Source organism: Monodon monoceros, unplaced genomic scaffold (assembly GCF_005190385.1).
Source record: "Monodon monoceros isolate NGI ecotype Baffin Bay Population unplaced genomic scaffold, NGI_Narwhal_1 Super_Scaffold_7, whole genome shotgun sequence".
NCBI lineage: Eukaryota > Metazoa > Chordata > Mammalia > Artiodactyla > Monodontidae > Monodon > Monodon monoceros.
The window spans coordinates 18083389-18095529 of record NW_021703784.1 but is presented as its reverse complement, the minus strand read 5'-3'; the positions used below and the strand labels follow the sequence as shown (position 1 = coordinate 18095529).

General features: G+C 38.1%; 1 protein-coding gene across 15 annotated transcripts in view; it reads right to left on the bottom strand.

The window, feature by feature from the left end:
* The window catches only part of USP28 (ubiquitin specific peptidase 28), a 56894-nt gene that overhangs the window by 18041 nt on the left and 26712 nt on the right, over window positions 1–12141 (bottom strand). For 10 of the 15 annotated variants that reach the window (XM_029208286.1, XM_029208281.1, XM_029208276.1 and 7 more), the window contains 7 exons: window positions 10794–10880; window positions 9947–10084; window positions 8928–9001; window positions 7313–7392; window positions 5897–6045; window positions 4024–4151; window positions 1156–1251 (listed from right to left, as the gene is read on the bottom strand). In XM_029208286.1, coding sequence (XP_029064119.1) covers window positions 1156–1251; window positions 4024–4151; window positions 5897–6045; window positions 7313–7392; window positions 8928–9001; window positions 9947–10084; window positions 10794–10880 — 752 coding nt within the window. Of the gene's footprint in view, window positions 1–1155; window positions 1252–4023; window positions 4152–5553; window positions 5630–5896; window positions 7666–8626; window positions 8769–8927; window positions 9002–9946; window positions 10085–10793; window positions 10881–12141 lie in introns of those variants that run through there. The other 5 variants (XM_029208272.1, XM_029208283.1, XM_029208284.1 and 2 more) reach the window with 5 other exon arrangements.

The window sequence follows — 12141 nt, the reverse complement described above, 5'->3', positions numbered from 1 at the left end:
AGACAAGCAATTTTTTAAAAAAATTACCCAAGTAAAATTATCTGAAATTTTAAAAGTCACTTTATTTTAAAAAGAAAGTAGTATCATACTATAGAAAATGCTCCTGTACACTATTTTAAAATCTAAATAAGCCAGAATGCCTTGCTGGTTACTGGAAAATTGAGCATTTTTGAGCTATAATGCATCACGTATAACTGGTTGTATAAACACAGAACTTTCCAATCTTACAAAGTATCACTAAAATCTTAAAAGTAAAATATTGCCACAGGTATAAAGTCCCATAAGTCACTTCCAGGAGTATGTGAGGAATCAATCCCCAGCTTAAGTCTATATTTAGACAACTAGATGATGGATCATAATACCTCTTGGATAAGTTCTTCCTAAGTGAGAGAGAGGGAGCTGGAGAGGGGCACCTATAGGTACAGGGTCTTTCTCGGGCTGGTATGGAAGGTTCTTCCCGTCAGGGAAATTACTGAGCTAGCAATGAAGTGGGTAGAGGTGGGGTGGTAGCAGCAAAAATGCTAAGTAGATAAAGGGGGAAAAGCCACTGACAGTGTACTTATGATTTCTTTCCTGCACATTAAATCAGTGGGCTCTCTTCTACTAGAGAGAAATGACAATGACTCCTCCTTAAGAAGTCACGTGGCGAGTCCACAGAAACATTCCTTGCAGAACAGATGAACAAAAAGGGAAAGATCCCTCCACAGGAGAAAGGACTTGGTATGTGTCACAAATACAAGCCTTCAGTTTGAGTCAGCACCACTCTAGAGAGAACACCATTGTTTTACCTTCCCCAGGCACCTCAAAACTGCTTTCCCAAGACAAAGCGATTAGAGTTTTGTGGCAGTCACCTCTCCTGTGTTTGTGAAAAAGACGGCAAGGAGAGCAGAAAAAGTAAAGAGCTGTGAAATCAGAACTTGGGTGCCCTTCAGTACACTGCCAATTGTGTGACTTGGGACACTAATGTTCCCTGGGACTACTATTGCACATCTTAAAGACAGTTTCACACTTAGAAACACATTTTTCTTATCTATTTTATAAAATAACACTAGTTAATACTTAAAACTCTGAATTTTTAGATAAAAGCAAATTATCCGATTTGAGTATCCTACGCTATCTTTCACATTTCTAAGTACAAAGCTGTCTATGACTTACCTTTCCAGTTTTTGCTGCAGAACTTTTATTTCCTCTTTCAACTTTCGAATACACTCTCTTTTACTTCGAACAAGCTCTTTGCTCCTGTACATGTACCTGAGCAAATAATAATCCCACAAACACAATTTATATTTAAAAACATTAATGACACAAAGTTTCAGCAAACTTGGGATACAAGGAAACTGCCTTAATCAGACAAAGGATATCTATGAAAACACAGAGCTAACATCATATTTAATGGTGAAAGACTGAAAGCCTTCCCCTAGTATCAGGAACAATCCAAGAATGCCCACTCTTGCCTCTTCTATTCAATGTTTTACTGGAGGCATAGCCAGTGCAGTAAGGTAAAAAAAAGAAGTAAAAGTCATACAGATAGAAAAGGAAGAAGTAAAGCTGCCTTTAGTTGCAGATAACATGATCATCTACATAGGAAAAGTCAAGGAATCTACGAAAATGCATCAGAACTAATAAGTGAATTTCTTAGTAAGGTCAAAAGATGCAAAGTCAATTTAAAAAGAAAGAGGAAAAAAATCTATTGCATTTCTGTATACTTGTAAAGAACAAACAAAAAGTAAAGTTTTTTAAAAAGCCTTTTAATAACATCAAAAGCAACAATTATTTAGGGATAAACAATCGGATATGTTCAAGAACTGTACACAAAAAATTATGAATCACTGTTGAGAGAAATTAGCAAAGACTCAAGTAAATGGAGCTATACCATATTCATAGATTGAAGGACTAAAAACTGTTAAGATGTCAATTTCCCGAAATTGATCTATAGGTTCAACACAGTCCCAGTCAAAATCCTAATAGCTATTAGGGGTTTTGACAAGCTGCTTCTAATATTTAGATAGAAATGGATCAGAATAGCCCAAACAATTTTTTAAAAAGAATAGCAAAGTGGGAGGTTTACACTATCTGATGTCAAGATTTACAATAAAATCACAGTAGTCAGGTGGTTTGTGACCACCTAGAAGGGTGGGATAGGGAGGGTGGGAGAGAGGGAGATGCAAGAGGGAAGAGATATGGGAACATATGTATATGTATAACTGATTCACTTTGTTATAAAGCAGAAACTAACACACCATTGTAAAGCAATTATATTCCAATAAAGATGTTAAAAAAAAAATCACAGTAGTCAAGACAATGTAGCACTGGCATAAGATTATACAACAGACAGAATAAAACCTCCAGAAAAAGGCCTACAAATACAAGTTCAACTAATTTTTGAAAAAAGTACCAAGGTAATTCAATGGGGGAAAAGAGAGTCTTTTCAGCAAATGATGCTGGAATAACTGGACATCCGCATGCCGCCTTACGCAGCCTGCAAAAAAAAATCCCCTTACCTCATACCATATATGAAAATGAACTCTAAATGGGTCATAGACATAAACATAAGAGTTAAAATTACAAAATTTCTGGGAAAATATCGAAGAAAACCTTTGTGACCTTGGGTTGGCAGATTTCTTAATTAGAAAACAAAAAAACACAAACTATAAAAGGGCACTTGATACATTAGACTTCATCAAAACCAAAAACCCCTACTCTTCTAAAAATACCAGTAAAGAAATGGAAGAGACAAGTAGAGTTAGAAAATATTTGGATTTGTATCTAAAATATATAAAGAACTCTTACAACTCAGTATGAACACAACCAACCAAATTAAAAAGTGGACAAAAGATATGAACAGACACTTCACCTAAGAAAATATACAAATGACCATTAATTAAGCACATGAAAATATGGTCAACATTGTTAGTTATCAGGGAACTATAAATCAAAAGAAAAATAAAATACTACAAACCCAAGAGAATGGCTAAAACTTAAAAGACTGATAATTCCAAGTATCGTTGAGGATTTGGAGCAAATGTAACTCTCATACACTGCTGATAGGAACGCAAAACTGTACAGCCACTTTAGAAAACAGTTTGGAAATTTCTTATAAAGTTAAAAATATACTTTTCATACAACAGCAATCTCACTCCCAGGTATTTTACCCAGAAGCACTAAAAACCACACCAAGACTTCTTTGTGAAAGTTCACAGCAGCTTTATTCATAACAGCCTAAAACTGGATACATCTGAAATGTCCATCAACTAGTTGATGGAAAAAATACTGTGGTACCTCCATACAATGTAATACTACTCAATAACACAAATCACTGATATATGCAACAACATGGATGAATTCCAAATACATTATTCTAAGTGAAAGATGACGGCCACAAGAGGGCTCATACTGAATATTAATGTCCCTAATTATGACATTCTAAAAATGACAAAAGTACTGGGCCAGAAAACAACTGGTTGCCTGAAGGTGGAGGGAAGGGACTGACTGCAAAGGGGCACGAGGGAACCTTCTGGGTGATGGAAATGTTCTATATCTATATCACCTTCCGGGCGATGGTGGTATTACTTGGCTGTATACATTCGTTGAAATTCATCAGCTGTACACCTAAGAACGGTAACATTTCTTTGTATGTAAACTATATGTCAATAAAACAGACGTTAAGAAGATTAAAATTCTATAATGTAAGTCTGTCTAGGATTTTTTTCTTTTTTCAGGAATACAAATAGTATTAAATGAGCAAGAAATACACAGCAGCTACTCCAGATACTGTTCACCAGACAGCAGGGCTTTCACCTGAAGCCTAGCTACTCAAATTGTGGTCCAGAGATCAGAAGCATCAAACAGCATTGCCCTGAGAGCTTCTTAGAAATGCAAACTCTTAGGTCGCAACCTAGATCCACTGAATCTAAATATGTATATTATCAAGAGCTCCAGGTGAGTCCTATGTACAATACACTTAGTATATGCTCACTTCTACTGCTACAACACATTAAGAAGACAATCAACCACAGAACTCACCTGTCCATATAAATGATCTGAGGAAATTCCAGTTTATTGTGAATTTTCTCTGGCTGACCGAGGGACTGATTGAACTCAAATCTTGAGAGTTCAAAGGTCAATACTGGAGGTAGTTTTGTAAACCAACGCTATGTCAGGCGTAGAAATGCGGGAGAGAAAAGTTAATTTTAGGAACTAGCAATAGCCAGATTTAAACTGTCCCTCATCAGACTTTCTTCCTTTGGTAATGAAACTCATACTAGAGTTCTTTTTTTTTTTTACTCCAAACAGTAAAATGACCACTTAGAATCATGCCTTCTTAGAGAATATGGTTAAACACTTCTCAAGACTCCAAATTTACAAGCCAGTGAACAACATTTTAACTCAACTATCATCCTCAGACATGACGACCCTTAAATATGTGAACTTCACCAAGAATCTCCACATCATTCACTGCACCATCAGTATTCAAGAGGTTTAAAACCTGGAGAAAACGGCTAGCCTAACCAAAGAATTAGAAATTGTCCAGAAAGATTAATATGTGTACATATACTATATACTATTTACAGTCTATTAACCATAATTTGAATCCCCTTTATTTCTAAAAAGGAAACTTGAAATAGCTTCATGATTATGAGTTCTGAAGTTTCTGAGAAAATCTCTGGATTCCAAGAATTTACAGATCTCACAAAGGACTAGTCAAATCAACCTATAATGTTGCCTTGAGTTTCAAGAACAGAAAGCACTGAAATATAAAGAAGATCTCAACTGTCACTGATAGTGGATGAGGAAAAAGCTAAACCCGGAAAGGCATTTCTGTTCAATTCACCTGTATGCCAGAGGTCTGTATGAACAGCTTTAAAATGTTCCCTTTACCAAAGGTGCAAATAGCTATATTCCCTCCCCATACCCTTGTCAGCATGAGGTGAATCCAGACAGCCTGTCTGGCCACCTCAGAGCTATACCTAAATAGGCACAATTTTCTTCTTTTTTTTTTAAATAGAGAGGTCCCATTCTTGAATAGAGGTCTCCAGAGGTCTAAGTCGCTAATGAACACTCCTTGCCTTTTGTAAGAGCAAGCATCAGCTCTGCACAGATGGCACAGATGATATGCCTCCCAATCAGGAATTCATACTTTCCTTGGAAAGCTAGGGAGGCAGTAGCTCTCTCCCAGTTCCAACACTGCTCTACAGCTAATACACTTTTAACAAGGCTCAAGTCAGGCTCCCTATTTAATTCAAGAAAGATTTTCTTTCTCTTATAAGTAATTACTGAGTTGGACTCATATAAGGCACAATTCTGTTCAAAATGTATGATGAAAGGAGAATAATCCAAGCTGTGTGGTGTTGGCAATTATGCTACAATGTAACTAATTCTTAACGGGAACTTTGAGATATTAATTACCCTTGCTTGCCCTGTAATTCCCCCTTTCTTTCCAACCCACAAAAATAAATAAATGAATCTTACATATAAAAAATTTTAAAGCAAAGGCAGAATTTACAACTGAGAAAAGTAAACACTATAATAGGGAAAATATTCTAAATGGCATACCATAGGAGTTAATCACTGTACTTTTACCCTCCGAAAATATGGAGGCAGTGGTTCTCCCTACTCAGGTACAGGTAGGCTTCAACAGAAAGAGAGAAACTTGATCATACTTAAAACGTCAGAAGCAGCATACAACCTTTATACGATTAACTCAAATTCATACAAGAATTTATTCATCAAACACTAAGACTCACTAACTCTTATCAACTCATGAGAGACTTCAGACTAGTTCAAGTCCTGTTAGTGTAAAGTTATTTAATATGTGATGTGAAAACAGTTTGCCCAAAAGCTCAGTCCTATTTAACTGGCTTTGTCTTGGCAAAGCAAATAAAAATATCCAACTCACCTCTTGTCCATATTTCACTGAATGATCGGAAGGAAGCAGCTCAATGTCACCCTCCACCATGGCCCCTTCCAAACATTCGTCTAAGTTGCGATAACCATTTACCTGAAGGGGATACTGGCCGAAGGTCTCATTGTTACAAAAGGGCTTCCCTAGGCAAAGAAACAGATTGCTTTTTAAAAGACATCACTACTGCTATCGAAAGCTTTTTTCCTGGCACCACACAGACAGTATCTTCTTAATTCAGCAACTTGCTGAGAACTGGTTACAAGTATCCTTAGCCGGGATGGCTACCTCTAATGAACCAGCGGATCCAGGCATAGATCATTAACAACTGCTAACATCACAAAAAGAAAGACAACCAACTATGCCTCCTGGTCAAAGACTGTCCCACCACCTGTGAGTTAGTCTTGACTAATTAAAAAGCCTTACCTGAATCTGGTCAAACTCTAGATCCAACTATCAAGTTACAAAAAGAGGAGCAAAGAGGAACATGTTAAACTATATCACAGATACGCAAGCAGCAAAATTTTAGACTGTAGAGAATATAAGAGAACAAACAACCTAATTTCTTAAAAAATGTATTTCAAGGAAGAAAGAATGGAGGGAAGGGACGGTCTGCAGATTCTGAAAAGAACTTAAAAGACCAATCATAAATGAACCACATTTGCATCCTGATTAAAACAAACTGTAAAAAAGTATACATATGGGGAAGTGTATTTATTTTTACATATGTAAAATTATATATTTATATACACATGAAATTGTAAAACAAATTGGGCGTTCGAACACTTGACTAGTTATATGATATCAAGAAATGTTGTTTTTTGGGAGTGACGGTGGATTGGATTTTTTTTTTTTTTTTGGCCACACGGCATGGCATGCAGAATCTTAGTTCCCTGACCAGGGATTGAACCGATGCCCCCTGCAGTGGAAGCACAGAGTCTTAACCTCTGGACCACCAGGGAAGTCCCTGGATTAGACTGTTTTACAAAGGCTATCAGAGGGGTAAAAGAAGACAGGTGTTAGATGGAGAATGATTGGCCATGTGTCCAACACGCAGCTTAGATAAGCCCCTAGAGTAGACACACTTTTGGCAGCCTGACTCAATGAAACCTTGAGATTAGATAAAACAACAGAGAAAACTGATTAACGTCAGTGTGTGTCTGACATTAATACCAGATTTAGGCTGTGCAAATATTACACAATTCAATATAGCAACTCTGAGACGAACACTGTGCCCGTTTTACAGATGAAGAGACTGAGGATCCAGGATCTCATGTAATTTGTCCACGATCACACACATACTAAGAGGCAGAACCAGTATCCAGGCCTGCATTTGTCTGACTCTCAAGCCATTTCACAGTAATACAGATGTGGTCACAAGTCTAGAATTAACATTTAGAGCAGAGAATTTACCTTCATGAATCCCTTCAGTGAGGAAAGTACCGTAGAATAGCTGCACCATTGGATTTTCAGATTTGTTCCTGGGATTGCTGCTTTTAAAACAAGGAAACAATTCTGTATCATTTGGATCAGATAAGCAATACATTAAGCCAAACCAGCATTCAAAAGCAAAAATAATACATTTTCATCAACCCTCAAAGATCTAAGTATGCTCTAAAATAAGTAACGGATTAGTTCAGTTCAAAAACTCATTGAATAGCCAGGGCATGGAAGCAACCTAAGTGTCCATCGACAGATGAATGGATAAAGAAGATGTGACACATATATACAATGGAATATTACTCACCCGTAAAAAGAAACGAAATTGAGTTATTTGTAGTGAGGTGGATGGACCTAGAGTCTGTCATACACTGAAGCAAGTCAGAAAGAGAAAAACAAATACCATATGGTAACACATTATATATGGAATCTAAAGAAAAAAATAAAATGGTTCTGAAGAACCTAGGGGCAGGACAGGAATAAAGATGCAGATGTAGAGAATGGACTTGAGGACACGGGGAGGGGGAAGGGTAAGCTGGGACGAAGTGAGAGAGTGGCATGGACTTATATATACTACCAAAATAGATAGCTAGTGGGAAGCCGCCGCACAGCACAGGGAGATCAGCTCGGTGCTTTGTGACCACCTAGAGGGGTGGGATAGGGAGGGTGGGAGGGAGACGCAAGAGGGAGGCGATATGGGGATATATGTATATGCACAGCTGATTCACTTTGTTATAAAGCAGAAACTAACACACCATTGTAAAGCCATTATACTCCAATAAAGATGTTAAAGAAAATTAAAAAACAAAAAAAACCCTCATTAAACAAGTATATACCCAGCACTGTACCAAATTCTGGAGACACAAAGGCAATACAGGCATGATCCCTGGCATTACAGAACTGCAAGTCTAATAGGGGAGTCATACATGCAAATACATGTGTGTGTGTACATTCAATATATACATCTATATCCAGTGACAGAAATATATAAGGTATAGAAGTCATATAAAGGTAAGAATGAACCCTCTTGTTCAGTTTTCCAAATGAATATGAAAATGCTTTCCTGGTGGCACAATAGAGATGGAATGAAAACAGCTTATTTCTATAAGCCTATCTTAAATTAACTATGTAAGATGCTATTTGGAAAGCTGTTTTATGAGTTTAAAAAAAACTTAGGAAGCAAGTATCTCTGCATCTGTATTTGGCAAGGGCTATTTATATTCTTTGCTTTGAATTTTACTTCTGTCAGTGACTGAAATAATTAAATTCAATGTATTCATATTATACCTCCATTCTCACATCAAGGATTGATTTGTATCTTTCAATACTTTTACAGCACAGGTGATGGCTTTTAAAAAGTTAATAGTTATGACCCTTTTAGAAAAAAAGTTACAGATTAATATGATTATCTACAGGGGGAAAAACCAAAGGCAAGGGGGATAAACAATGACAAATATGAGTGGTTACCCCACAGGGTTTGGTAAAAATCAGCAATTTCTACTTGAGAAGAATAATTTCCCCCCAAATCATAATCCTCACTGGCCCGCTGTGAGTAGGAAGGATGTACAAACAAATCCTCAACACTCACTTAACATTAACAGCTAGCTGGAATGCGTCCTCTAGCCAATCCAGGAGCTTGTGTGTGAATTCACTCACATCTTGCTGTAACAGACGCACAAATTGCATGAGTTAGACCCAACAGTATACTTAGGGAAATGAAAATATGCCCTTATCCCACCAATGATTAAGATTCTATTACTACAAAGGATTTCTTTTTCAGGTCCAAATATCGTGAAGATACAAGGAACATTGGAACCCAGCTGCTGCAGACAACACACAAGACCCACTGGGCGATTTCTGATTAGAAGGAAATGGGAACACTACCCCTTCCAGCCACATCTATTTGTAACAAACTAACAAACAAAATCTTCCAGTTAGGCCTTGAAAAAAAGGTCCAAAGAACAGACTGAAGTTCTCTAGAACAATATGAGATCTGAATGGAGAAAGGAAGCCTTTATGAAATGTTTTGAGAATTCTGTAGAACTGCAGGACCTTTAGACAAATAGATAAAAAAAAGTAATTTTATGAAGAAGCAGCTGCTCTAATAGTGATAGCTTTGATCTGAATAAGAGGTAGGGAAAGGAACGTACTAGAGTCTAGAAGAGAAAGACTGCTCAGAAAAGCTACTGAACTCAGGTTTAGATCGTTTTAAAAATAGGATTTCTATTTGGGCCATCCCAAGACAAAGGTGCAGACAAAGGACAGACTTTGCTTTTCTCGGTGACCCTCTGCCATGATTTACTGAGATATTTTCCAATCTCCTCCTTTCTACTTCAACAGCCCCTGGGAAATTCTATTCTTTCTACTAATTTTTCTTCTTCCCTTTAAAACAGCCAGCCTCCCCCACACAACACGTACATGCACACACTTTGTTTTACTTGTTCCTTAGGGACTACAAAGGGCAAAAGCAGGCACCCGGAGTCCTGCATAGTCACATTCGTAGCTTATTACACAGCTGAAACAAGGCAACATCACAGTAGTAGTAACAAGGCATCATTGCAAACTCCAGAGTCGAGGGAAAGAATGAGGACTATGGGCTTCCTGTACCTGCTGCTCCTCAGGCGATCGGAATGCTCCCTTTAAGAGGTCCAGGGCTGCTGAAGGGTCTACAAACTTGCGATTTGATCCCATCATCAGAGCAAACAAATACTGAAGCTCCTGCATAAACACGATATTTCTCTTTTCCTGCAGGAAGGATAGCGATGTGTACTCTTATAACCTCATATTTGGAAAATTTGAACACATAAAGAAAAAAGTGGTCAACAATCTCTAATTTATATTTACGAAGTTCTAGATTGGAATCAGGTCTCAAACTGTTATAGGTACTCTGATAAAGTCTGTGTAGGGGACTGCCCTAAACTCGAGAATATCTATGTAGAAGCCAGAGAGAGAATAATGTCAGAAAGCAAAAGTGTTTATTTTCTAAAACCGTTGCCATCCCTCCTTTTGGGAAAGGCATCACCAAGGGAAATCCTGGGAAGGGTTAGATCTCAGCAGGAGGCTATATCCTTTGGCAAGAATGGACTAAAGACTCTTCTAAGAAGGCCCAGGCCTCCCGGCATCATGTCATCCACTCTGCATCCCTCAGCGCAAGCGACTAAAGGAGCCTGAAGAAGGCGCAAACAGACAGGGATTTCTAAATCTCCCACCCAGAGGCAGAAAAGCTGAGGCCATCAGGGTGACCTGCCATTTTCTTAGAACTGTTTTCCTAATTTTATTCCTGCTTAACTTTACATTATTTCTTGTCACAAAGAAAGAACAAGAGCCATTTGGAAATGAAAACAAATGTTGCACAAGCCAAAGAGCATAACAGTAACCAGCTTTAACCAAAATTAAAAGGCCTTTGGGAAGAATGGGACTAAACAACAGTGAAGATTCCTTGACGCCAATTTACCGTGTGACTTGGACAATTTTCAAGTACGTTCTGTGGTAGGCTATAGCTGAGGACAAGTCTTCGGAATTCAGGCAATTGAAACAGAGACTGAAATAAAGAAATGGATTAATAGCCTTTCTTTCAAAATAACTGCAGCAAAAAAATATTTTTTACCTTAAAAGTATGTATAACTGTCAACCTAGTAATTCTACTATGTCTAAGGAAATAATAATGGCTACACATAAAAATTTCGCCAAAAGAATGTTAATCCTTTTTAGGAAAAAACTAGAAAAAACCTAATGGCTAGCAGGAAAAGATTAAATCAACTATAGTACATCTGTATAACGGATTATTATATAGTCATTAAAATAATACTGTAGAAACAATGTTTTCATAAAAGGACAACTACACAGTAAAAATGAGTGATCAAGAGCTACATGTATCAACACAGATGTATCTCAGAAATATTCTGTGTGAGAAAAAGGTGTAGAAAGACAGAGTATTATATTGCTCATAAGAAGTTTAATCATATAAAACAACATGATACACTGTTTAGGGTTACATACACCTGTGGTTGTATCTGTGTGAAGGGGGTGGTATGACGGGCGATGGGTACAATGGGGACTTAATAGCACAGGGATTTGAAACATTTCTTTCTAAAGCTTTACTATTCGCCACTCTTTGCCTTAAATACTGTATTTTAAGCAATTTTAACAGATATCTCTGGCTGGCAGAATTAGGGAAAGGAATTCCTTTTTACTGTTTGTAAATCATACATTTTTCCAACTACGAATATCTTTTGAAAGTTAATGTTTTAAAAAATCTCTTGTACGGGCTTCCCTGGTGGCGCAGTGGTTGGGAGTCCCCCTGCCGATGCAGGGAACACGGGTTTGTGCCCCGGTCCGGGAGGATCCCACATGACGCGGAGCGGCTGGGTCCATAAGCCATGGCCGCTGAGTCTGCGCATCCGGAGCCTATGCTCCACAACGGGAGAGGCCACAACAGTGAGAGGCCCGCGTACAGCAAAAAAAAAAAAACAAAAAAACCTCTTGTATGAATATAACTCCTCATCCCAACATAATCCTCAGATGAAAAGCCCTCCAGCCTACAGACTGGAACTCTTGAAGCAGCATCCTGGGTGGACTATAAACCTCCGACTTCCCCCACTCCACGACAAGCTCTACCGGGATTCAGCCAACAGGAGGAATGTACACCTGGACTGGGAACTTAAGTCGGGTTAGGATGTGATACCAAAGTTCTATCTGGAGCCGGGGCTGGGATGCTCAGCTCTACAAGTAGCCCCATCTCTTCTCTTCCCACCTCCCATGTCTACCTAGCGCATCTCCATTCCTCCTGGTTTCACCCCTAC